The sequence below is a fragment of the Pan troglodytes genome, chromosome 6 (assembly GCF_028858775.2).
Source record: "Pan troglodytes isolate AG18354 chromosome 6, NHGRI_mPanTro3-v2.0_pri, whole genome shotgun sequence".
NCBI lineage: Eukaryota > Metazoa > Chordata > Mammalia > Primates > Hominidae > Pan > Pan troglodytes.
Window position 1 is genome coordinate 42300726 of NC_072404.2, and position 27872 is coordinate 42328597.

Below are 27872 nucleotides of genomic sequence, written 5' to 3' on the forward strand. Positions count from 1 at the left end.
ACTTTTAGCCTCCAGAACTGTGAGAAATAAATTTTTGTTGTTTATAAGCCACCCAGTTCATGGTATTTTATTACAGCATTCTGAGATAAGACAGTTATTAAAAAATTCCCAGGTATGCTAATAACAGCAGGCCAATGGGAATTAAGCCTAATCAAGACTTCAGACAGAGCCTACTAAAAAGTTGTGAAGAGTTGAATGAATAAGACATGAGGCAGAATCCTCTTGCAATAAATAGATGCACAGCAAACCATGGACCTGACCTGGACTCTCCTGGGGTCATCTGATACAGTGGTGGTAGGAAGCCTCTTAAATACTTTCTGACTCTCCATGTTTGCAAAGAGAGTTGAATGACATGTTGAATCAAAGCCCATGCCTGAGATGGCTAATAAAAAGTCTAGAAAAGGATTATGGTGATCAGGAGCTCTGGAAAATCCACAGTAGAAAGCAAATTTGAACCTGTTAGGGAAACACAGTTTAAACAAGATCGTGTTCCTTGAGAAGAATGTTTACTAGGAGCCTGATATTACAAAGGTGAGATTTGCTTATACATGAGTTTCTTAGACTGTGATTCAATTTTGGCATCTAGGCTTAAATTAATTCTAGGCTATTTTCATTTTGATTTGCATTTTTTGTGTGTTACTAATTACCAAACTGAAAACTATGGCCCTTAGAGAAAGAAAGAGAGGTGTTGATAGATGTCTTCGTGGAACAAGATAATTCAGTTATCAGAGTTAGTGATGCAGGTTGAGCATCCCACATCTGAAAAGCCAAAATCCAAAATGCTCTAAAATTCAAAACTTTTTGAGTGCCAACATGATGCTGAAAGGAAATGCTTACTGGAAAATTTTGGATTTTGTGTGTAGGATGATCAACTGGTAAGTATACATAATGCCTATATTCCAAAATCCAAAAACATCCCCCAAAATCCAAAATCTGAAACACTTCTGGTCCCAAGCATTCAGGATAAGGATATTCAACCTATACTGTGTTTTCAAAATGAGAAGAGATGACCATTCCCTTCTCCTTCCCTTGGAGACTTGAGCAATCCCATAATTGTGGGGATCATAAAAGGAAAACTCAGGAGAAAAAGCACAAAGAAAGAGGAGGGATATTTACTTGCCAAGCTTTGTGGGGGAATAGGAGCGTACCCTAGGGTTGGGGGCAGTGGGAGAGGTCCACCTTTTATCATCACCATAGTCCAGCAATTCTAAATAATGTCGATGATAACACATTCCTGCCTGCTAGGAAATTATTCCTGTCTCTCAACCCCTATCCCTTCTCTACATTAGGCAGCAACTACAAGGGAGTCCAGCCTTTGGAAGAACTTGCTTGCCATATAAAATAATACAATAGGTGTTAAAAGAAAATGCTCCAAGTTTATTAAGACTATAACCTGTTTATTTACAGAGGTAAACATCATTTTTTCCCCCATATGATTATTATGTCTGTGAGGGATATGGGTCATCACATACATGTAGCCATCAGGACAGTAAAACTTAAGGGAGTTTCAGTAACTCACAGGCAAGTGTTTATTTAGGATTTTATCTGTATCGTGACCAATGTCAAAGGAAAGATCCTTTTTTTGTTTATCTCAGGATGAAATTCTGCTTTCTTGGGAGAAATGCAATACCAGACACTGGTCTTTACTTTTTCCTTGATTGATTTTAGAGTGGGAGGTCCATTCAAAGATAACATGGTAAGTTGGTCAGCTTCCTTTCTACTTTGGACCATAACTTAAAATAGACGAATGAATTCCTATTTGTTCTTCAGAATATCTGGATTAAGTTTCTTGAATGATCATGGATGATCTGTGGAGATTTGGAGCATAATGTATTTTGTTTTGTTTTCTTCTTCTTTAATGTAGTTTATTTGTAAAGTCAAAGAAGCTGCTAATGACCAGCTTTTCAAAGATGTAGTAGAAACAAGGGAGGAAGACTCATAAAACACTTGTTCATCAAACACTGTTTGATGAACAGCAACACTAGCAGATATTTTAAAGAAAAGGCTGCTTTCTGGCCAGCCCCATAAAGTCATTGGCTGATTTTACAAATGTATTCATGGTGGGGGGAACCAAGAGCCAGGTTTGTGCCAATTGAGCTGTCTGGGAAGCTGAGGGCAGCTGGAGGTATATTTAAACTGTCAGTGTAAAAATGGCTTTGTCAGCCAAGTGGCATTTTCTTTCCTCTGTTGGGGAGGTGTGGTGCAGACAAAGAAAAAGAATATCACCTGCTCAAGTTGGCATTTCCTGAAGGGAGGAAAAGTTGCTGCCTCTGTTTAGTTCATAACCAGTTGGAGAATGAGTCAGCAAGAGACAGAAAGTCTTTGGAGATGAGTAATCATCTTTCAGTGCTGGACTGAGGCTGTCAGGGTGGAAAATGAATGGGTCTTGTGCCTACCCTCAAGTGACAGGGACCCTTAACTGCAATTTGCTCTGTCACAAGGATGTGAAATTGTGAATTTTAGTATCATGAAAAATGAGAATATTTTTGACACAATTGTCAGATCACATACAGTACCAAAATGAGAGGAGAGATTTTCATGGGACTATCAGGACTGCAGACTTAATAAGTGACTCTGTAGGATTTTAATTTCTGGTAAAAGATTACTTTTCTTCTTGGTAATGGATGCATTTCTACCATACCTTCCTCGAAGGAACTCAAAGTACTTCACAGGCGTGAATGGAGCTGGGGGGTGGGTTGGACATCAGGAGTGAAGGAGTTGCTTCATACACACGGATGATGGTGGTGGCGGGGGATGGCCACTAACAGTTTCTGAGTCTTTACAAATTTACAAGTTTTGTTTTACTTAATCTTTACATGGGTTAGTTATTTCTATCCTACATACAAGGAAACAGGCTGGGTGGTTATTTAATTCACTTGAGGTCACCCAGCTATTCTGTGTCTGAGCTGGAATAGGAACACACTTGTAAATTCTGGGCTCTTTCTATAACCACACATCATACCCACATGGGGTGGGTTTCTGGGAAGATGAGCTGCCCAGGCACGGGTGGTTACCCACAGAGATGGATCTGGGAGGGGATTATCCCTCCCACTGCTTTGGAAAATGCTAAAATTTCAAGTTAAAAATGTCTTTTGCCGTACCTGACTCTGAGCTTAAGTCAGGACACTACCACAGTTCCTGAAAACCAGATAGAAATGCTAGCTCTTTCAGAGGTGGACATGGCGGCACCTAGACATCAAATGCAGGTGCTGTATCAGATGTTCATGGAGGCAGGTCCCACAGTGGTCTCACTGTGCCCACATGCCTTCCCTAGTGGTGTGCCCACTAACTTCCTGAGGAGAAGATGAAGAAGGCCCTGCACCAAAACTGGATCTTCACATTTATTTTAAACAAATAGCAGGAGATTACAAAACAGGAAGTTCCTTGAACTGTTGATGGGAATCGCCAAGCATGGAGAAATGCCTAGGAGGTTTCTCCCACGTTGATGTAGAATGTTCAGTTCAGCTTAATTCAACTTTTTGCTTTTTCACTGCGTTTATTATTGCTGTGAGGACAAGGGCTGATGAGGCCCTGCTTCCAAGCATATCAGTTCACCAGTGGAATTCTGGACAGACAAGAATAAAGCTCTTCTCTCTATATCCTCCACAGAGATAAGGACTCTTCTGCTTTGTTGACGATTATGTTCCCAGCACCTTCATAGCTCCTGGCACATAGCAGGACTTATAAATCTGATGACTGACCCAGTTCTTAATCTTGAGGCATTATAGAGCTCCATTTATTAAACTTTATTTTTATTTTTATAGAGATGAGGTCTCTCTCTGTCAACCAGGCTGGAGTTCAGTGACGTGATCACAACTCACTGCAGCCTCAACCACCCAGGCTCAAGTGATCCCCCCATCTCAACCTCCAGAGTAGCTGGGACTACAAGCATGCACCACCATGCCTGGCTAATAAAAAAAGATGTTTTGTTTTTAAAGATGGGGTCTTGCAATGTTGCCCAGGCTGGTCTTGACCTCCTGGACTTGAGCGATCCTCCCATCTCAGCTTCACAAACCATTTACAAAACTTTAATGGGCATAGAGATGACCTGTGGATTGTGTTTGAATGCAGGTTCTGATTAGGTAGGTCTGGAGTGGGGCCTGGAATTCTGCATTTATAACCAGCTCCTGGGTGGTGTTGATTTTGCTTATCCAAAAGCATACATTGAGTAGCAAGGGTGTAAGGAAATGGTACCTTTTCTGTGTACCAGGCATAACATTTAGGAGGATGACACATTATTTCATAGAATCATCACAGAGATTTGTTAGGAAGATATGGTATCCCCATTTCCAGGGCTGGAAAGGGAGTTTAAAAATATTCAGAGAATTGCCTGCAGTCCCAGAGATAATAAATGACAGAGCTAGTGATCACTCTGGAAAGTAAAAAAAAAGTCCCATGTGAGTGTTAGACATTATTATATTTTTAATAACTTTATCTATATTCAAGGTTGATGACGATCAAAGATCACTTGGTGGTGCATTTGTTTACACCAGGAATTCATTAATGAGTCTTTAACTCTGCATTTTAATGAGAAGTTATTGATCAAAATGTCTCTCCCCATGAGAGAAATGTGTATCACCTAGGCAGGAAATCTAGTTAAGGGAGACCAGTCTTGTTGAAAGGATGTTCAGAATTGAACTACTAGAGTCTGCAATGCAAAACATGTCAGTGAATGTAATATTTGATAATTCATGATGGCCATCTGCTCCAACCCAGATGCTGCGGATGGGGGCACTGGGGGTGGGGGACAGAGATGATAAACTCTGGATGAGGAATCTTCCATCTTTCGCCTACACTGTGAAACCCTTCATTAGCATTATCTCATCTGGCAGTCAACAGGGGGCTTTGCTCTTGTATAAAAATTGCTTAGCAATGAAAATGAATCAGGAAGGATTACAGTCAATAAGCAATAATTTTTCAGACTCAAGATGTAAAGAGTAAATCAGTAGCTATAGTAATCATGTCTGTTTTTGTGTGGCCACTCAGCAGTGACTCCAGTGTTTGGACAGAATGCTAAAAAGGCAACTCAGTAATATTCCTTCCAGAAAGTTGGGACATGGGTTGATCACTTTGCCATGGGCAAGTTCTTTGGTCCCTCCCTTAGAGGTTCTGATTAAGTTCATCCTGTATGGGGTGTGGGAATCTGCACTGCTCCTGAGTCCCAGGGTATTTCAGGGCCCACTGTGAGAGGTGCCACCATATCCCTCATTTCTGTCACATCCATCAGGTAACCAGGGCTTTTAACCCGACAAGAACAGGTTAGTGAGTGCATTAACCTATAGGTTGCCAGCTCAAAGCTCTTTCTAACCAGTCACTGGCTCTACTGCATCAGGGATTCTAAAATGATGGTGAAGTACAGAGGTAATGCTGAACCCAACCTTTTCAGAAAAAGTCCCACATTTTATCTTTTTTTCAATACTGAGAGCTATTAGTGTGTCAGAATAGGCAGGAGTAACCCTGCCGAATCTGCTGCCTGGTGGCTTATAAAAGTATAAAACCAGTTGCCCAGGCCCTAAACTAGCTGCTGCTTTCATCTTCTGTCAATACCCAAACAAAGCTACTTACTTTCATGGAAGGCAAAATCCATGTAGAAAAGATTGAAGTTTGTAAATTTCTCACTGGCTGCAATTTTTTTCAGTGTGTTGGAGAGTTGCTCTGCTCTCTGAAGAGAGAGGAAACAGGGAGAATTTCGTGAAATCTAGACTTTGACTTTAGTGAGACAATTCAGGCAGAACAAAGAAATCGATCTTCCCCATCCTACTCTACTTTCATTTCTCCAAGCCATCAGCAGACAGCAGCTCTGCACATTAAATTCTAGTCACGTACAAATGGCCAGTGAACATGAGACAAATGTTAATGTTCATTAGAAATCAAATCAGTGTAAATTAGTGATACTAGTTTTAACACCCTTGGGACTGGCAAAGGTAAGATAACCATGATATTGAATGTTGTCATGGGTAGGTGAATGAGAATGTCATTAGCTTAACCTTTCTAGAGAGCAATTTGGCAATATGGATCAAATCCTTAAACATGGACATACCCTTTGGCCCAGTAATTCTTCTAGGAATTTGTCTCAAGGAAATAGAGATGTACACAGAGACTTAACACCTTTAGATATACGATTGCACATCACAGTGCTATTTATCATAGTATAAATTTGGAAACAATCTAAATGTCCAACACCAAAAGATGAAATAAATCATAATATATTCACATGTATAAACTTTAGAATGGTTACAACATTATGGTGTGGAGAAACAATCTATGAACATTGGAAAGCATAAAAGAGTATGTGCATTCTCATACTATGTAGGCAAAAACCAAATATATTGATCTCTAGAAGTGGTAATGGGAAGACATACACATATACTAACTTTGGGTGGTGGAATTTTGCGTGATCTTTGTTATTGTTCTTTATGCTTTTTTGTGTTCTCCAAGTTCTAAAAAATTGAAATATGCTTTTTATGTAAAAGATGTTCAATAAGTCTTTTGTTTGTTCATTTTTGTTTTTGAGACAGGGTCTTGCTCTGTCACCCAGGCTGGAATGCAATGGCACGATCTCGGCTCATGGCAACCTCCGCCTCCTGGGTTCAAGTGATTCTCATGCCTCAGCCTCCTGAGAAGCTGGGACTACAGGTGCCCACCATGACACCTGGCTGATTTTTGTATTTTTTAGTAGAGATGGGGTTTCATCATGTTGATCAGGCTGGTCTCAAACTCCTGACCTCAAGTGATCCTCCCACCTCAGCCTCCCAAAGTGCTGAGATTACAGGTGTGAGCCACCGCGCCCAGCCTCAATAAGTCTTTTACAAAGAGATTATTCGCCATCTGTGAAAGAAGTGTAAACCATGTTCTTTGAGCAATGGATTCCCTGAGAGAAGGGAGGAAGGTTCTTATTTACCTGGGGAGAACTTCCGTCATGCATAGGGGCCAACCTCAATCAGCTCTCTCCAACTCCACAACTATGCTTAGGACCAGCTTTAAAAGGTTGTGTGTGTGTGTGTGTGTGTGTGTATGTGTGCGCGCACACGGGGGAGTGTGTGTACACACATGTGTACACACGAGAGAGACAGTGGCTGAGAAACACAGTCAGCAGAGGACAGACCCAGAGCAAGACAGAGGGAGACAGGGTGCACCAGGTTCTCTCGGCTCCTCAAGCACCTGGAAGTTTTCATTTTGTTATTCACCAGCTTGGAGACCATCTGCCTGCCAGGATCCCATCCCCAGTGAAAACTCTGCAGCAAACACAGGGAAAGAATGATCAAAGATGGTATCAAAAGGCCTGTGACAGTCATACCTCTGAAGTGAGAGTCCGCAACGTCTTGTTGGAAGACATCCAGCCGTGGCAGGGGCTGACCTGAGAGCGGGAAAACACTTTGATTACAGAGGAACAGGGTAGGTAAGCGGGCCTTGAAGCAAGCCAGTGAGTGCTCACCTGGAGGCAGTTCAGGAAGGAGTACAACTGCGCATAGGTCACGTCTTTATTTAGCTGGCCTGGAAAACAGAGAGGTCTGGTAGATTGCATCCACTCGGCAATAGCAGCATTTAGAGACACCTGGGGGCTTCCCTGCCTCCCTTGCAGAAAGTCACTATTTCCAGGGTGTTCCCCTGATTTTTCATGCAGCATTGCTCTTGAAGAATGCCTGTGCTTTCCTCCTTTCTGAGCCTCTAGAAATTCAGACCCAGAGTTGAGGAGGAGCCCTGAGGAACTCACTCCCATATAGAGCTGTGGGCATGGGCCAGGATGGGGCTGGGGGAACTGGCCTCATCTGGACTCAGGAAAAAGAAATGCAAGTATCCTACAGCTCAATGTGAACCAGGATGCCTTGAATAAAGCCCTTTAAGAGCAGTACTTTCTCCTGGCCCTGGTATGAAATGCTCCCTGCATGGGGCACAGGGAACATTCGAGGTGGCGGTTGACCTAGTCCCCTTTTCTAGGTTTATGAAACGCTCAGGTCTGACTGAATTATCCCACACTGAGGGCCTGGCAGGACATTCTGAGTATCTGAAGCTCTGACCACGTAGTTCCCTGCAGTTGGTGAACTGAAAGCCGTACAAAATGCTTGGTTGGCTCATGGGATGGGGAGGCAGTACCTCATGTCTCTCTTTGTGGCACTGGATTATGGGCTGTCCAGTGGATATCTTATTTGACCCTAATTAGTAGACACCCTTATTTTTTAGTGCAAGTTACAGAGGTACATAATAAAGTGAAAAGTACCAGATGAGGGTTCATCCAGTTTTTCTGAACATCAGCTATAGTCCCAGAATCTGTGGGGGTGATTTCTTCTCTCTTCCAACACCGCTCCACCCCGCCTCCAGCATATCCACCCCGCTGAAGCAATTTGACTTTCATGCTGTGGCTGACACACAAAATCCAGGTCTCCCCAAATCTCGGGGGTGAATGACTGACACTGTATCCATTAACACTCCTCACACTCTTGAAAACATAAAGGAAGATAATAGGACCTATCTCAGAATGAAGAGAAAGATTGAAGGTGATAGAACACAGTCTTATTTTTCACTTATACCTCTGATTAGTTAGACTGGAAGATAGATTCAATTTTCTTGTCAGAGAGAAAAAATTTATTATCTCTCTGTGTAGGTGAGTGAGTCCCAGGACAGGAAAGCCACAGGCTCATTATGGCCACTAAAGTCACAGTGACCTGCCAGGTCTGTCTTCTGTACAGGCTTCTGTATCTTCACATTTTAAATGAATCCCAAGCCCTTGGCTTTTGTCCTTGCTTTTATTTTATGGGTCCAACACTGAGCTTCCATTTTCCCCCAAGTTCCTACTTCTACCCACTGAGGATTTGTTCCCTCTATTTTGTGTGTGTGTGTGTGTTTGTGTGTATACTTTTTGTCATTTGCTCCCTTTCTGAGTGTGTCTCAGCTGCAGTGACTGACATCTTCCTTCTCCACTCCCCACCCTGGGTCCTCCACGTGCTCTCCTGGCTTCGCTCTTTCCCTCTGGGGGCTACCACTGAGTTGCGGCCTTCGGTCTCCCCACCTTCTGTGAGGGCCCAGTGTCTGGCTGCTTTTGCCTTGGTACCTGGTGCCATCTTGTCTCTATGTTGGAACTGGGGCCTCATAGTGAAACTTAGGTAGCCTGGCTGGGGCCCTGCCACCCTTGTGGGCCCTGGTGTGTCCCCTCCCCCTGAGGGGCAGCATCTCTCTGCAGCCTGACAGGAGGTGGCACCTCATGCCTGACCTTGCATTCTCCCCTCCCCACCTTCAGGCCCGGATTGCTTTGATATCCAGAGGGGCCGGAGTTTGTCCTGCTCCTGTGACACTGGGAACTTCATTGTTGGCTCCTCCTTGGGGATGAAGGCCCGCCCTGGCCTTGCTCCACGCTGCCTGATGCCCTCTCCTGCTGTCCTTCTGCTGATGGCCAGCACAGCTCCCAATGAGACCCTGTGTCTTCATAATCTGTAACTTCTTTAGGGCAGGGTCTCTGGTATCTATTTAATTCTGGAAACATACTTGAAATCTTAGATACCATAGAAACTTAGTACCAACAAAGATCAGGCACATCTCCATGAAATGCCATGTAAATGTGTTAAAATCACATTTATTCAGACAGAGGGAAAGTGCGTGATAAAATAGAAACACCAAGGTATTTTAAAAAGACATTTGGTTTCAAGTTTAAGAGTAATTGGGGCAAGATGAAGTTGCTGTTTTGTGGCAGAAGCCCTTCAAGGCTGGCCCACTAGCAGACGAATTTGCAGCTAAGAGTCCCTGGCTTCCTCTCCATAGTCTAACCCTTGGGATGGCCCCTGAATGCCTGTGACTTGCCCATCCTCATGGGCACTCACCACGTTCGCTGTCAGGGTCCATGTGCTGAGTTCCCTAGAGGAGCTGTCTTTTCCCTCTCATTTGAGGACACAGATTGCGTCTTATGTCATCTTTTCTCAAAAGCACAGAGTAGGAATCTCAGAGATATTTCTGGAATGATCCCCTTCCTCACAGATCATGGCTGAGAGGACTTGTGACTGGCCAAGCTTGACTTTTCTCAAAGGACCCACATCAGTAGAATCCCAATGTATGAGGCTTGCTGTCTGGTAATTCCTCACAAAGACAATAAACTCTCACCAGGAATTTTAGCGACTAGTAGAAGCTGTGGGGTGCCCCAGCCCTTGGCAGCCAGCGATGGACTGGGTAGTGAGTCACAAACCTGGCTGAGGAGGAGGGATGCGAAGAGAGATTCGTCACCCCCTTGTCCCTGGCAGGAGTGAGACACCCACCTGCTCTTGTTCTGGGCCTCTGAGTGACCTGCTGCGTGGGTGCTGTGGCATCTAACCCTGCCTTTGCTGGTTGCTCAGGCTGAGTTCCTACCTGTCCTTCTGAGGGAAAAGGAGGCAGCAGAGACTGTGTCACTGACCAGGGGGTCTCCTACCATGCCTCTGTTTCCTGAACGCTTTCTTAATTTTTAAGAAGTGGCCAAAGTCAAGTCTAAACACTATGATCACCACATTTCTAGGCCCAAATAAATGGAACTCACCCTCTTCCCCCTCCTTTTTTTTTCTTTGCACAGCACTGTTAGCACAACCCTTAACACGGTGCCCAGGAATCAGACTTGAGTGTCCAGCTGCTGACTAAGATGAGATCTACAGTGGCCTGGGCAGAGCAACCAAACCCTGAGGCCAGCCCAGCATGAACCCTGCTTCACTGCTGGCTCAAGATCCAAAGATGGGGTTTGGAGTGAGAGCAGGAGAGAGACAGCGTGAGAGCAATAAATGAAATTACTGTGGTTAATGAAAGCATCTATCTCCCAGGGTCGTTTTAAGAATCACGCCTTCTCAGCTGGGAACGGTGGCTCATGCCTGTAATCCCAGCACTTTGGGAGGCTGAGGCAGGTGGATCACCTGAGATCAGGAGATCGAGACCAGCCTGGCCAACATGGTGAAACCCCATTTCTACTAAAAATACAAAAATTAGCCCGGTGTGTTAGCGGGCACCTGTAATCCCAGCTACTCGGGGGAGCTGAGGCAGGAGAATTGCTTGAAGCTGGGAGGCAGAGGTTGCAGTGAGCTATGATCGCACCACTGCATTCCAGCCTGGGTGACATAGTGAGACTTCGTCTCAAAAAAAAAAAAAAAAAAAAAAAGAGTCACACCTTCCTAACGCGACCCCCTCTTGAAGTCTGTCATCTTGTGTCAGTTATGAGTCCTGTCAAAGGAGGCCTGGGGATGCTGGATAAATCCCACCTACTTCTCCAGCCTTTCTAGGAAGGACCCTGATGCTTTGTTGAGAAATTTATAATTTATTTCCCATGGCAACCAGGCAGCAGAGATAATTTAGGATGTGAATAATTACTTATAAGCATCAAACAAATTTTAGATGGTTTCAGCTTCCTCCTTGATTGGATTTTTTTTTTTTCAAAGCTACTGATGTTTCTATAGAACAAACTTGTTCTATCTTTTTCTTCTTTCCATTTTGTGCTGTACATGCTAGGGTGTGATTAGCAGCCAGAGAGAGTCCACTTGAGAAGGACAAGGCAAAATCTAGAGCAGTTTCTCAACCTTGCATGACTGACAGTCTTGATTTTGGGGTGCTGTCTTGTGCATTGTAGATGTTTAGCAAACCCCCTGGCCTCTACTCACTAGATGCTAGTTGCACCCCTCTTGTTTTTTTTTTTTTGTTTTTGTTTTTTGTTTTGAGACTGAGTTTCACTCTTGTTGCCCAGGGTAGAGGGCAATGGTATGATCTCAGCTCATTACAACCTCCGCCTCCCGGGTTCAAGCGATTCTCTTGCCTCAGCCTCCCAAGTAGCTGCGATTACAGGCACCTGCCACCACGCCCAGCTAATTTTTTTTGTATTTTTAGCAGAGTCAGGGTTTCACCATGTTGGCCAGGCTGGCCTTGAACTCCTGATCTCAGGTGATCCGCCCACCTTGGCCTCCCAAAGTGCTGAGATTACAGGCGTGAGCCACCGCACCCAGCCTAGTTGCACCCCTCTTCTATCTCCAGATGTGATAAAAGCAGGGTGGGGGTGAGTGGGTTGCCCCCAGTTGAGAACCACTGGCCTAGAGAATCCACAGAAGTGGACAAATCCCCCAATCATCCTTTTTTCTTCCCTCAGTCCTTTCCAAATTGCGTGGAGTCATTCTTACATACCATTCTTACATTCTTTTTTTTTTTGGACAGAGTTTTTGTTTGTTTGTTTGTTTTTCACTCTTGTCACCCAGGTTGGAGTGCAATGGTGCGATCTCGGCTCACTGCAACCTCCGCCTCCTGGGTTCAAGCGATTCTCCTGCTTCAGTCTCCTGAGTAGTTGGGATCACAGGCGTGTGCCACCACACCCTGCTAATTTTTGTATTTTTAGAAGAGACGAGGTTTCACTGTGTTGGCCAGGCTTGACTTGAACTCTCGCCACAGTTGATCCACCCGCCTCGGCCTCCCAAATTGCTAAGATTACAGGCATGAGCCACCGTGCCTGGCCTCATTCTTACATTCTTACATACATTTTTCCTTCCCCTAGTCCTTTCCAAATTGCATGGAGTCATTCTTACCTTTGGTCTCATATTTATGAAACCAAACATGTCTCATAAATCAAGTGAATTGCATGGCATATCGGAAAGAATTTATGAAGGTGGCGTAACCAGAGTTCATGGAAAGAAAATGGGATTAGAAATCAGAAAAATGGAAGTCAAGTCGCTATTACTGTGATGGAGTAAATTGGGAACAAACTTCCCTGCCCTCAGCTTCTCTTTCCAAAGCATTTCTTAGCGTAGGAGACACATTTGGAAATCTGAAAGAATCAGTTGAGGGCAGATGTACAATTTTCATATCCCGTGGTTCAAAGAGACATTCTTAGCCCAGATTGGTGTCCTTTCTGCATGCAAAGCAGCCCAGAATGGAGTGAAGTTCCATGTGTGATCATGTTATTTCTAAGGCGGTGTGGTCAAAGTTGCATGAACAGGAAGAATATGCTCTACTTAGGTGAGGCTGTACAGTGTTTTTCTTGGATGATAATATTTGTGATACATGAGTAACTCAAGAGGAAAATGGTTTCATCCTTATTGGTGGAGAATATGGAATGTGGATGTCCACCATTGTCCCTCCAACTAAGAGACCAGAGCCTTTGAGAGCTAGCTAAAGGACCCTTACTCTTTTCCCAGGTGGGGAGAGGCGGAATTTCCTGAGGGAGAAGTGGGGTGTTTGTCTTAGGGACTGCAGGAAGAGGACAAGAGAAGACTGGAAAGATTCACACAAAGTAGTATATGCAAGAAAAGGCTCTTGATGGCCTGAAATGGGAAATCTTGCTCCCCACCCACTCCCTCTAAGGAGGGCGTGAAGGAATGAGTTTCAGGTCTTCTTTGAATTTCTCACCTGACTCCTAAGAAGGTGCTTGGACTGCCAGCACCTTTTAGTGGGTTGGGCTCAGGAGGTGAGTGGGGTAACACCAGGGAAGGGATAGTCCCTTCTTCATGATAGATTGGTGCAGGTGCTGTCAATATGGGGCTGAGAGGAGGGTACCCAGGTCTCTTCTTATAGATGCTCATCAGGGAAGACTGAGGCCAGCTCCCTGTTCCTCTTCCTTGCTCAGTTTTCTTCCTGTGGCACTTATCACCTTCTGATAGACTTTTGAGTCATTTTCCCATTGTAATATAAGCTTTCTGTGGGCAGGAACTTAGGACTATTGTGTTTTCTGCTGGTTACCCTGTGCCTAGAATAGTGCCTGGCACATAGTTGGCACTTAATAAATACCTTCTCCTCTGAAATACAGAAAGCAGAGCCCTGCTACAACATATTCAGTGAGCTCTGTGGCATTTGGCAAGCTATCTAACCTCTCTGAGCCTTGGTTTTTTTCATCTATAAAATGAAATTATTGTGGTTGATGAAAACATCTATCTCACAGGGTTAAGGATCACACCTTCCTAATGCAAATTACTAGCACTTTTATGTTATTTGTACAGTATCGAGAATATTTGAGTTGCCATTAGAAGGTTCCGGGGACATTTTAAAGCCTTTTGGAGCTAAGGACCCCAAGAGAGTGTAGAAGCAGGAAACGAGCAGGCTGGAGGACTGTGCTCTAGAGAATTCTAACAGGCCACCAGGAAGCACTTACCATTGAGGTTCAGAGAAATCCCTGTCTTTGACTCATGGGTCTGTCTCCTGTTTGGGCTTCCTCAGCTCATTTTACATTTCGCCTTCTGTTAGAGGAATTTCCTGGTTTGAGCGCTTACCTTTCAATGTGTCCTAATTCTTCATGAATTACTTCTGCCCTTTCTGCCTTTGGATCTGATTCTGCTCACCTCTGGATAATGACCTTTAGATACTGCATCTAGGGGCTCTTGCCTTTATCAACTCTGACCCATATTCCATGATGGCATTTTAGGCACATTTCTATATGGTTTGAACCATATATACATTGAACTGTGTATACATTGATGTTATTAAAGAGTAAAAGAATCTTCAAACTGATACCGAGAGGATGATATCTGTTGTGCAAATTATCCCAGAGAAAGGTTCCATCTGGTAAGCCATACAAAATAACATGGCTGCCATTGGGCAGGTGGGAATTTAGATGCTTCAGAGTCTGCATGACGTTGGAGTAGAGTTTCTCAGGAGTGGTCATGGCTGGGACTGGGTCACTCTTCCTGTTGGTGGAATAAACAGAAAATATCTTGGTTGATTGTAAGGATAGATGCATGCAAGTTGCACACAAATACAAGATACATCACACACACACACGCACACACACACACAGTGTGGTGGTCATTGGAGCTATTTGCAAGATATTCCTGGATTTCCACCTTTCTGACACATAGGCTGTACTTACTGACTCCCTTGCGGTTGAGTGGACTATGTGACTAGTTCTAACCAATGAGTGGTGAGCTGAAGTGACATGTGTCATATTTGGTGATGTGACACCTTCTAGAATGCTCCTTTTCTTTGCATGGGTATAGGCAATGTTCTAGATAGCTGCTTCACCAATCTGAGTCCTGGAACAGAGTCCCATGGTGATCTCTGATGGACAAGCAGTGTGAGAGAGACGTAAACATTTGTTGCTTTATGCTACTAAGATTTTAGGGGCTGTTTGTTCCTTTGTTCCTGTAGCATAAACTCACTGGCCTGACTTACACACAGTTTTTTGAAATGAAAGGGGTCTGGTATTGCTTATGATTTATTTGACACTTCGAGGTCTATAACTTGGTCTTTAAAACTTTTCACATGTATAACAGTTAGAAAACAGAATCTTACTGATTAAGTTATATTATACGTCCACACTGTATCTTGCTCTTTATCCTTCAGTTTCTACACTGGATTTGGACTTGCATGCATTTCCTGATGGATTTACATTCCAGACTATACCCTGCAACAGCATTTCACAACAATGCCAGCCCGCATTATTGTCTTTATATAGTAGTGCTTGTGCTCTATAGAGGGTATTTGAATTTTTAAATTATATTTTCTCTTCTTATTTCATAAAAGTTAGTAAAATAAAAAAAGAAAGTACTGAAAGTAGTTATGAGAGACACAGGCCTAAAATCAAAGCATGTCAGACAAAGGTGAAGCTCCTAAGTGAGCTGAAAGTGACGAATCTTTACCCTCAATCAGACATTTATTGAATTTAAGCTGATTGACTTATATTCATTTGGTTTGGAAAAGAAGTAAGGAATGTACAAAATACTACAAAGACATCATTTGAAGTTATGTTAAAATTGCACTCATTGGTTGATTTAAAGTTATGTTTGGGTGCTACGCTCACCACCTGGGTGATGAGGTCATTTGTACTCCAAACCTCAGCGTCGTACAATAATATATCCATGCAATGAACTGGCACATGTACCCCCGTATCTAAAATACAAGTTGAAATTATTTTAAAAAGCTATGTTTAAAAGGCAAGGGGTGCTAAAGTATTTTTGGCATTAATATAAGTTTATTATTGTTCATTTCTTTGTACAATTGACTTTTGCACACACCTTCAGGAACACAACAAATTTGGATTCGGATCCTAACCTGCATTAACTTGGGCGTAGAATACAGAATTTTCTAGGGTTTTCATCTACTCTTTACACTCTAACTGCCTGTCTTTACCCTAAATGGAATAATGCTACAGTGTTACTTTCTCTTTTGGGTACTTAAAATTCCAGTTTCCCTAATGATAGTGGGTTAAATAGTATCCCTAAGAATGTGACATTACTTGAAAATAGGGTCTTCATGGTTGTCATTAGTTAAGATGAGGTCATGTTGGATTAGTGTGGGCCTTAAATTCAATGACTGAATCCTTATAAGAAGAGGAGAGGACACACAGACATACACCAGGAGGAAGGCCATGTGAACACAGAAGCAGACACTGGGGTTATGGCTGCCACAAGCCAGAGTGCTGAGGATCGCTGGGAGCCACCAGAAGTGGGAAGACAAAAGGAAAGATTTTTCCCTGGAGCTTTCAGAGGGAGCATGGCCCCGCGGACACCTTGATCTTGGACTTTAAGCATCCAGAACTGAGATGGAATACATGTCTGTGTTTTGAGTCATCCAGTTTTGGTACTTGGTTATGGCAGCTCCAGGGAACTTAATACAGATTGTGAACCAGATAAAATAAGTCCATCACTCAGAGGCTGGACCCAGGGCATAAGTGATATGGGAAGAGGGGGCAGAAAGGGGCCCCCAGGGATCCATAATTCTCATTTTTAAGGGAGCTCATAAATGAATATTGGTACTGCCTTTTTGGAGGGCAATTTTTCAAAATGTATCCAAATTTGAAGTTGGCTTAACTTTTGACCTTGGAATTTCACTTTCAAGAAGTTATCCTATAGTAACATTTCCACAAATGTGCAAAAATGTACATACGAATATTGTAATATTGCTTGGTATAGTGTACCACTGGAAAAACATAAAAGCCTAAATACATAAATTATGGTACACCCATGCAGTAGAACTCTATATAGCCATTAAGAATAAAATAACTAGATATCGTTGGTTGCACAACATTGTGAACTGGAAATGCCACTGAATTTTTGCTTTAGAATGGTTAGTCTTACATTATGTGAATTTCACCTGAATAAAAAAAAAGAAGTAATTTGTATGTATTAATATAGAAAGATGGCTAAAAAGTATTAAAGTATTGTTGACTACAACAATACTTTTGGTGCCATGGGGGTAGCCAGTAGGGTGGCAGTTATGGTTGGTGTATGTGCTTCTAAACTATGTAATGGATCGCTAGAGTCTCTTAAGGGGGGAGAAAAAAAGATGTCTAATTTTACAAACCCTCAGGGTATAGAACTGCATGCTAATTTCATGTTTTCCATTGTCATGAAAAAATTACACTATTTTAAAAATAAAAATCTTCCTACCTGATAAAAACCAGCTATGATGATTTGCGACTAGGTTGCCTACCTACTAGAGCAGAAGCGTGGGGAGGGGCTTTGACTTGATTCCCATATGCACAGGAGCAGCACTGAAGAACCTGCCCCAAGTATCTAGGTTCTATATTCACCGTGTGTTTGAAGTGTGACAGCAAGGGCGAAATGAAAGGCAAGTTGGGTGTCTATATCCTTTCTTCTGTCACTGGTAAAGCTGGCAAATACTGCCTATTCACTTTTGCCTTGCCACACTTTTTTTTTTTCCTGCTGATACAGCCACGCTTTGGCACAAGCAATTATGCTGAGCTAATGTTCTCCAACCACATAAGGGCAAGATGAGTTAAGATGGACAAAGTCTCCCCAAATCCCCACTGAATAATTTTTTTTTTTTGGTTAGAGGCACAGCCCTGATGCTAAACAAAGAATCTGAGCTAATTTGTATTTATGAAAGGGCACCCACAAATTAAGCAAGCATAATCAACATGGCTAATTGCTAAGTGAAATCAAAATGGAAGCCTTGGTGTTGCTAATGGAACATTCTCCAGTTATCTTTGTTCCACCTTGTACAACTACATAATTTACTTTTAATTTGCATAGCAAAATCAACCAACTCTTAGCTCAGGTAAGGGCAAGGGAGTCTATGTGATTCATGGGACGATCACCCCTCCCAGATGCCATAGAAGGTGGCTTTTGACTTCTGTCCCTGAAAAGTTTTCTTTTCTTTTTCTTTTTTCTTTCTTTCTTTCTTTTTTTTTTTTTTTTTGAGATGGAGTCTCACTGTGTTGCCCAGGCTGGAGTGCAGTGGTGCGATCTCGCTCACTGCAACCTCTGCCTCCCGGGTTCAAGTGATTCTCCTGCCCCAGCCTCCCAAGTAGCTAGGACTACAGGTAAGCACCACCACACCCAGCTAATTTTTCTATTTTTGGTAGAGACAGGGTTTTTACCATGTTGGCCAGGATGGTCTCAATCTCTTGACCTCGTGATCTGCCTGCCTCAGCCTCCCAAAATGCTGGGATTACAGGCATAAGCCACTGCGCCCGGCCCCCTGAAAATTTTTCAATGCCATTTTGATCTGTGTACTTTTTCCCCTCTGGTGATGTTTGGGGGAGACTTTGTGTTAGTATTCTGGAGACCAAAGAACCCTAGTGGTTGAGAACTATCTCCTAGGTCTCTCTGGTGTCTGCCAAAGGACAAATGGGCTGAGCTGAAGGTGTCTAACCCTTTTCAACCCAGGTGTCCCAGGCACCTGCCACCCCGGATTTGTCTGCCGACTCCAGGGTCCCAGCACCCCTTCTCACACACCAGCGAGCTCACCCCAGACACTCAGATGGATAGGTGAGAGATCGAGAGTGCTCAGCTAACAGAGAAGATGTGAAAACCAGCCTGTGGCACAGTGGCCACACTGGGGAAAATAATGAGAGAGAAATTGGTGCTCACTGACATGCTCTCACACATGTCAGAAACAAATGGCCGGGCTGGGAACAGATGAAGAGCCTCACTCCTGAAGGTGGCTCTGAAGCCTGTCCCGCCCTAATGAATTGTGTCTGATCAGGCAAAATAAGCCTGATCATTTCATTACCCTGGCAGGTAAGCCAGCCAGATTTCACCTGGCCGGTGCTAGAGAGAGGTGTCCCTTCCAAGGAAGAAACTGATCAGCCTGTGCAGAAAACCAGCTTCCTGGAATCATAGCTAAAGCCCAGATCACTGTAGTGATCAAGTGCTCACACCTCACTCACAGCTAGCATTTGTGTTTTTGAAACACCCAGGTAAGAGGGTTAGCCCTTTCTTCATGCCAGCCAGTTGCAATCACATTGTTGGGCTCCCATCCAATCCCCTTGAAGAGAAATCTTTTTTTTTTAATTTTAAATAGAGACAGGGTCTTGCTCTGTCACCCAGGCTGGAGGGCAGTGGTATGATCACAGCTCACTGCATGGTTGAACTCCTGGGCTCAAGCTATCCTCCCACTTTAGCCTCCTGAGTAGCTGGGGAGAAGAGGCATCTTGATACAGACTGGGAATGGGATGAGGACTTCCATATTACCCCATGCATAGAGATACATTAAACATCCCTTAAAAGTGGGTGTGGCCTGGAACATGCTGGCTGGTTGGAACTTCCTTATCATTCCCTTTGCTACCCATGTCTCTCACTGAAGAGTCTGGGAGAGAGAATTCCTCTGAGCAGCAGGAGCTCTTTCCATTCCCTTCCCTGCTGGTTTTTCTATCATCTGAATAAATAGCATGGATTGTTTCTCACTAGTCCAGGCTCATTGGGGCCTGCAACCTGTCAGTGCCTCGGCTGGCTTCCTCTTAATGCAGTGCTGGTCAACTGCCCAGGGTGTAACCTGAAGCGTTGGCATTGAAGAAAAACAATGGTTGGGGGCAGATGGGCACAGACACCCTGTGTGGGTGGTTCTGGCTCTCCCCATAAGATGAAAATGTATAATTTATACTTTCTGTGTATACTCCTAAGAATATGATGCTTGTATGAATGCCATCTGTCCCATAATTGTCCACTGTAACAAATGAAACCATATCTATTTATGGGGCTAGTGCTAGATGCTTGTATAATTCTATGGAATTTCCAGCAGTTACCATGTTCATTTCAGGGATGCTGCGCTGGGATGTTGGCAAAGGATTGTCACTGGCCTTTATGATTGGACGTTCTGAGGCCATTCCCATTTCCCACCACTGCCTCCGCCACCCCAAGGTTCTGCTGCTGTAGCTTCCCAACATTTGCCTTGTTTTCAGGAATGTTTCTCCTTCCATATCATTCACATTACATAGCCCTCAAGGGCAGTGATCGGAAAAGCGCAAAGGAAGCTGAGTTAGCCTAAATCAAATTGAGCAGGGTTACAATGAGAAAGCCAGGTTCTCTATGTGATCTTTCTTTTTGACTTCCTGATGCTAAAAGCTATCTTCCAATCGTGACCCTCACTCATTTAACCAGTATTTGTTGAGTAACTGGATGAGTTTAGAGAATTGAGAAGAAAGCACATAAATGTGTTACTTCAGTAAGAGCTAGCATTGTCATAGAAAAAGAAAAGAAAAACGTCAAGCAAATATCCTAAAACTTGTTCCAGGACAGACTTAATTATGTAACTCCTTGCTGCCTGAGCTTTTTATAAAATCCATTTGCTCATTTTGGGAAATCTACTCCACCTTGACGTTCTGGCAGATGGGGAGATATAGTTGCCATCTGTCTTTATTTTTTTAACCCCTCCACAGGACATCACAAAGTGGGCACCACAGGGACATCCCATACTGCCAACTCTGTTCTTTCACCCAAATGCTTGCTGCTTCTCTACCCAGATCCCCAGCAGGGGAGAGGCTGGCACAGGTCTCTGGCTGATGTCTGCCTGCCCTTTAGCTCTTTGGGAAAGGAAAAGTAGGACTGGGCTGGAGGGATCTGGGTAAGCAGGTTTTGCTGGAAAAGTACAGTTTCAGGGATTTTGGCTTTTGGAGCCAGAGTCTCTTTCTGCACATGTTCTTTATTCAGTATAGTCAGTTTGCTCTCTGTTCCTCTCTGGAGGACATGCTCTGGGGGCTGGGGGAGCAATGGCTGGTCTGACCATAGCTTTGTTCTGTTTCGTGATGGCAGCTAGAGCCTGAAGCATGGTGTTTCTCCTTTCATTAGCTCCTTGATGTCAGGGACTGTGGCTTCTTTGTCATTGTATCCATATCCTAGAGCCTGGCACAGTGCTTGGCACATCGTGGTGCTCACTGTTTATTTTAAAAAGTGAATGAGTCAAAGAAAGGAAATAAGACAGTGTGGACTATAGACAGGGAACGGAATTTGGTTAGATAACCTGGTTTGGCTCCCAGCTTTGATGCTCAATACCAGAACAGGCAAGTTCCTTATCCTTGCCAAATCAGTTTTCCCATCTGTAAAATGGGACAATCATCCTTGCCTCTTAGGGCTGCTGGGAGGATGGAATGACACAGAGTGATGTACCTCTTGGTTCATGGCAGTCCTTAAAGGGTGTTTACCATTTACTGGAAAGTCCCAGGTGTCTCTTCACAGACCTTGGTGCCCAGAATGTAGCCTTGGCCAACTTGGGGTTCTGGAGACAGCAGTAAACCAGCCTAAAGGGCACCAAGGTGACATCTGGCGTATCAGAGTCTCTGGATCATTGTGGTATCTCCTGCCCTGAACGCACTTCACTGATTATGTCTGCATCTCCTTTGCCATCTGAATTTTATCTGTGCGGGCAAACACACTTTAATACTATTGAGTTTTGTTTTCAGCACAGGCTTGGAAAGCATGGCGTATGAAATACAGGAAAGCAAACAGGCGGAGTGAGCAGGATGGCCCACTTCTAGCACAGTTGGGGTGGAGTCCAGCTCTGCCATTAATCAACCCTGTTGCCTCGGGCAAATCGTGAACCTCTTTTGGCCTTAATTTCCTGTTTCCTAAAATAGTGAGTGGGTGGCTATTGCTACTGGGGAGTTGCTCTAAATCCTGTCTCACCATTTTTTTTGGGCCACAATCACAGGACAGATGGCATTCATACACGCACCATATTCTTAGGGGTGTACACAGATTTTGAGAAACCTCCCCAAATGTTATATAGGAACTAAGGAATTCACCACTTTGAAGTTACTACCAATACCAGCAGTTTAGCAAAATTACCTTCTTGCTATGGGCCATGGGCATAGATAGGATTGCCCATGAGTTATCCGCAGTTTCTTTGCAAATGCTGTAGGTCTGTGCATCTAAGCTGTCTCTTCCACATGAGGAAGTAAAGTAGATCAGAATATGAGTGAGATCGATGTTCTTATGGGGTAACTGTGCTTCTGCCTTATTTTATTAAAAAAATCACAATTGCCAATCTTGGGTTCTCAGTGAGTAGTAGCACATTTCTTGTGATATAACTGATCAGGACACACCCATTTGTTGTTACATCAGAGTTGATCATTAATGGAGCAGATATTTTCAAAAGAGGCTTTCAGCATCACAGATTGGTACTGTTGATTTCACATGTGTCTAGGACTTGCTTTTTTTTGAGATAGAGTCCTGCTCCGTCACTCAGGCTGGAGTGCAGTGGCACGATCTCAGCTCATGGCAACCTCTGTCTCCTGGGTTCAAGTGATTCTGCTGCCTCAGCCTCTCATGTAGCTGAGATTACAGGCACACGCCACCATGCTCAGCTAATTGTTGTATTTTTAGTAGAGACGGGGTTTCACCATGTTGGCCAGGCTGGTCTCCAACTCCTGACCTCAGGTGATCTGCCCACCTCGGCCTTCCAAAGTGCTGGGATTATAGGTGTGAGCCCCTGTGCCCGGCCGTGCTTCTAAGATAGAGAAATTCAGCTGAACAGCAGGCTGCTATAATGGAGTGGAGTTGGTGAGGAGAGGGTGGGGAAGAGCCCAGAGCCAAAGAATCTTGAAAATACTTTTTCTCAATAACTCACCCACTGCAGACATCATTTCCAATCATGGCATATATAACGATGGCGGGATAGTCCAACATCTTGTTTCTAGACAAGCTGAGAAGGCATAGATGGAATCTGAATGTCAGATACTTGGAAACCTAGCTTTGTAGCCAGTGACACAGGCTGGGCCTTTGAAAACAATCTTGGTATGACCACCCTCTTGGCAACCTTTTTGCTATTTTTCTTTCATTCTAGTACAGCCAACCACCATTCCCATTTCCCATTTATTCTCTATAATCATTATCCCACTTGCCTATTAGAGAAAGGCCACATAAATGCATAAAATTGAAAAGAATGGATTGAGGTCCTGGGTAAATAGACACAATACTATCTTCTTGGCACCTTTCACAGCAATTGCATCAATAAGCACAGGCGAGTTATTGGGTTCCTTATGTCTATGTTCTTAGGATACCCTGGCAGCCGTGGACCCATAGTCAACTTTGAAAAGGCAAAGCCTTCTTGAGGCTTCCAGTCAGGACACCTCGAGCCTTGCTTCTGAATTTCAAGCCCCAAATAAGCACAAAAAATGTTTTCTCATTCATAAAGCAGGGATATGACATCATCCTTTTGTCTGTCAGAGCTAAGTTTTACCAACTTTCTATGCATTTTTATCACCCTTCTTTGAGGACATATGCAAATTAATCACTTTCTATGCTCACTGGCCCAAGGAGTGATATCCTTGAGTTTGGATAGTGACTAACAAGCTATTTATGCTCAGTAAAAATGATTATGGGGTAATAAAAGAGTTTTCATTCCTTATTCACAATGAGAAACCAAATTAAAAACAACTTCTTATCTTCTGCTCACCTTTCTATAAATTTCTTCAGGTTTCGGGAAGATGCACCTGAATAATTAAAATTAAGAAAACAATTAAAGTTAGTGAGTTCAATTTCACACTATCAATATGGGAGTCTGATTGACTGAACTCATGAAAGCGGCATCACTGTTCGGGCAAAGGTTGTTCTGACCAACACATTGATGGAAATAATTTTCTTCCAATCAGTTTCTGTAGTGTTTAATCCTGGAATTCTCCTTAAGGGCTTTTCTGTTTATTTAGCAGTATATTAACAAAACCAAAATTTATTTGGATTCATGGGTCTTCAGACATTTCCTAAGCATAAATGAGTAAATCTTCTAGCAGATGTGAGAAAAAAAGTATGTATCTACTACCAAAGAGACAAACTACCGAAAATATTAAAGAATGAGTTGAAGAATTAGAGGAAAATGAAAAGAATGTTACGAGAATTACCCACCTCCTTGGAGAGCCCCATTTAATCTCCTCCTATTATTCTTGCACACTCCCAAGGCTCCCGCAGGCTGTCTGGCCAACACAAGGTTCAGATTGTAGAGTTGATATATTTCAACTCTTGTAATGATAGGCATGACCATCCTGCTCCAATCCCCGTTACCACCTGTAACATGTCTCTTATATGAAAACCCAGACCGGGCATGGTGGCTCACACCTGTAATCCCAGCACTTTGGGAAGCTGAGGCGGGCGGATCACTTGAGGTCAGGAGTTCGAGACCAGCCTGGTCCACATGGCGAAACCTTGTCTCTACTAAAAATACAAAAAAATTAGCCAGGCGTGGTGGTGTGCGCCTGTAATCCCAGCTACTCGGGAGGATGACGCAGGAGAATTGCTTGAACCTGGGAGGCGGAGGTTGCAGTGAGCTGAGATCATGCTGCTGCACTCCAGCCTGGCCGACCAGAGAGAGACTTGTCTCAAAAAAAAAAAAAGAAAATCATATTTGTTGAATACTTATTTTATTCTAGGTGCTGTTAAACTTTTACAGCTCATTTAAGCTGTGGTACAATTGTGTGAGGTAGGTACTGTTGTATTCCCACTTTTAAATTAGGAAACTGAGGCCCACCTAAGTGGCTTGCCCAAAGCCACACAGGTACTCATTTGAAGAACTGCAGTTCATACCAGTCCCTTCCGTCTGCCATGCTGAGCTCTGGCTTCCTGTGGACAGTGCTCCTCTAGGCTGTAGTTGAGAAAGAGTTAACCCAAACCAGTGTACTGTCTTTTTGTCCCCAAGAGACAGATCTGCTAGAAATAAGCAAGTAATTGTCAGGTGGGTGGTGCAACTCGGTGGACCGAGTTGGAGAAATACCATCCAGTTGCCCCTTTCCATAGGAAGATTCTCCTATAACTTCCAGCCTTGGAAGCTTGGGGATAAGTGCATTTTACCGCAGACCCAGGCATGTTCTTCCGGTTCCACGTGGGAAAAAGGGCAGCATGTAGCCATGAAGGGTATGCTGGCCTGTGTCTCACTGAAGTTGTGTAGCTATGCAATGATTGCCTCTTTGTCACATGCAGCTAGTGGCAAGCTGTACAGGCAGCACTGACGTTCTCTTGGTTGATTCAGGAAATGTTAGCACATTAAATAAATATTGCTTTATTTCCATTTTATTATGGTAAAATGTACATCTCATTTCTTTCTTTCTTTTTTTTTTTTTTTTTGAGACAGAGTCTCGCTCTGTTGCCCAGGCTGGAGTGCAGTGGTGCGATCTTGGCTTACTGCAACCTCCGGCTCCTGGGTTCAAGCGATTGATTCTCCTGCCTCAGCCTCCTGAGTAGCTGGGATTACGGGCATGTGCCACCATGCTTGGCTAGTTTTTGTATTTTTAGTAGAGATGGGGTTTCACCATGTTGGTCAGGCTGGTCTCGAACTCCTGACCTCATGATCTGCCTGCCTTGGCCTCCCAAAGTGCTGGGATTACAGGTGTGAGCCACCGCATCTGGCCTCATTTCATCTTTCCATCCCTTTTGAGTGTACAATTCAGTGGCATTCAGTTCATTTACACTGTTGTGCAACCATCATCACCACCCATCTCCAGAACTTTTCCATCATTCCAAACCGAAACTCAAAATGCATTAAAGAATAACTTTCCACTAACTCTTCCCTCCAGTCCCTGATAGCCACCCTCCTACTTTCTGCCCTTATGCATTTAACTATTCTAGGCACCTCATGTAGATGGCTCATGTCACACTTGTCCTTTTGGGTCTGGTTTATTTTACTCAGTATAATGTCCTCAAGCTTCATTCATAACACATTTTGTTTATCCATTCATTCTTTGATGGCCATTTGGGTTGTTTCCACCTTTTGGTTGTTGTGAATAACACTGCTATGGATAGTCCCTGCTTTCAAGTGTTTTGGGCGTATGGTATACCTAACTGAAAGTGCTGGGCTGTATTGTAATACTATGTTTAATTTTTTTTAGAAATGACTATATCATCTTCTTTCTTTTTTGTAGTGAGGGAAGGAATCATTATTATTATTTTAATTTCAACTTTTACTTTTGATTCAGGGGATACAGGTGCACTTCTGTTACCTGGGTATATTGTGTAATGCTGAGGTTTGTGGGACAATTGATCCCATCACCCAGGTACTGAGCATAGCAGACCCAATAGGTAATTTTCTTTATTTTTTATTTTAAGTTCCAGGATACATGTGTAGGTTTGTTACATAGGTAAATATGTGCCATGGTGGTTTGCTGCACCTATCAAGCCATCACCTAGGTATTAAGCCCAGCATGCATTAGCTATTTTTCCTAATGCTCTCCCCACCCTGGCACTCCCACAACAGGCCTCAGCATGTGCTGTTCCCCTTCATGTGTCCAAGTGTTCTCATTGTTCAGCTACCAATCATAAGTGAGAACATATGATGTTTGGTTTTCTGTTCCTGTGTTAGTTTGCTGAGGATAAAGGTTTCCAGCTCCGTCCATGTCCCTGCAAAGAACATGATCTCATTCCTTTTTATGGTTGCATAGTGTTCTGTGGTGTATGTGTACCACATTTTCTTTATCCAGTCTATCATCAGTGGGTATTTGGGTTCATTTCATCTCTTTGCTATCATGAATAGTGCTGCAATGAACATACACATGCATGTATCTTTATAACAGAATGATTTATATCCCACTGGGTATATAACCATAATGGGATTGCTGGGTCAAATGGTATTTCTGGTTCTAAATCTTTGAGGAAGCGCCACACTGTCCTCCACAATGGTTGAGCTAATTTACATTCCCACCAACAGTGTAAAAGCATTCCTATTTCTCCACAACCTTGCCAGCATCTGTTTCTTGACTTTTTAATAATCGCTGCTTTGACTGTCATTTTCAACCCTTGCTCCCCTCCTTGCCTCCCCACCTCTAGTAGTCTTGTGCCTATTCTTGCCATCTTTATGTCCATGAGTATCCATTGTTTAGCTCCTACTTGTAAGTGAGAACATATGGTATTTGGTTTTCTGTTTCTACATTAATTCGCTTAGGATAATGGCCTCCAGCTGCCTCCATGTTACTAGCGACAACATGATTTAGTTCTTTTTATGGCTGCATAGAATTCCATGGTGTATATGCACCACATTTTCTTTCTTTTTTTTTATTATTATTATACTTTAAGTTTTAGGGTACATGTGCACAATGTGCAGTTTACTTACATATGTATACATGTGCCATGCTGGTGCGCTGCACCCACTAACTCGTTATCTAGCATTAGGTATATCTCCCAGTGCTATCCCTCCCCCCTCCCCCCACCCCGCAACTGTCCCCAGAGTGTGATGTTCCCCTTCCTGTGTCCATGTATTCTCATTGTTCAATTCCCATCTACGAGTGAGAACATGCGGTGTTTGGTTTTTTGTCCTTGCAATAGTTTACTGAGAATGATGATTTCCAATTTCATCCATGTTCCTACAAAGGACATGAATGAATGTCCCTACAAAGGTCATCATTTTTTAGGGCTGCATAGTATTCCATGGTGTATATGTGCCACATTCTCTTAATCCAGTCTATCATTGTTGGACATTTGGCTTGGTTCCAAGTCTTTGCTATTGTGAATAGTGCTGCAATAAACATACGTGTGCATGTGTCTTTATAGCAGCTGATTTATAGTCCTTTGGGTATATACCCAGTAATGGGATGGCTGGGTCAAATGGTATTTCTAGTTCTAGATCCCTGAGGAATCGCCCCACTGACTTCCACAATGGTTGAACTAGTTTACAGTCCCACCAACAGTGTAAAAGTGTTCCTATTTCTCCACATCCTCTCCAGCACCTGTTGTTTCCTGACTTTTTAATGATTGCCATTCTAACTGGTGTGAGATGGTATCTCATTGTGGTTTTGATTTGCA

The 27872-nt window shown here is 43.4% G+C and overlaps 1 protein-coding gene across 6 annotated transcripts in view; it reads right to left on the minus strand.

Moving 5' to 3' along the window:
• The window catches only part of AOAH (acyloxyacyl hydrolase), a 225827-nt gene that overhangs the window by 12281 nt on the left and 185674 nt on the right, over positions 1-27872 (minus strand). For all 6 annotated transcript variants that reach the window (XM_003318258.6, XM_003318259.6, XM_519044.8 and 3 more), the window contains 6 exons: positions 23548-23584; positions 22720-22794; positions 14428-14600; positions 7436-7494; positions 7298-7357; positions 5566-5662 (listed from right to left, as the gene is read on the minus strand). In XM_003318258.6, the coding sequence (XP_003318306.3) occupies positions 5566-5662; positions 7298-7357; positions 7436-7494; positions 14428-14600; positions 22720-22794; positions 23548-23584 (501 nt within the window). The remainder of the gene's footprint in view (positions 1-5565; positions 5663-7297; positions 7358-7435; positions 7495-14427; positions 14601-22719; positions 22795-23547; positions 23585-27872) is intronic.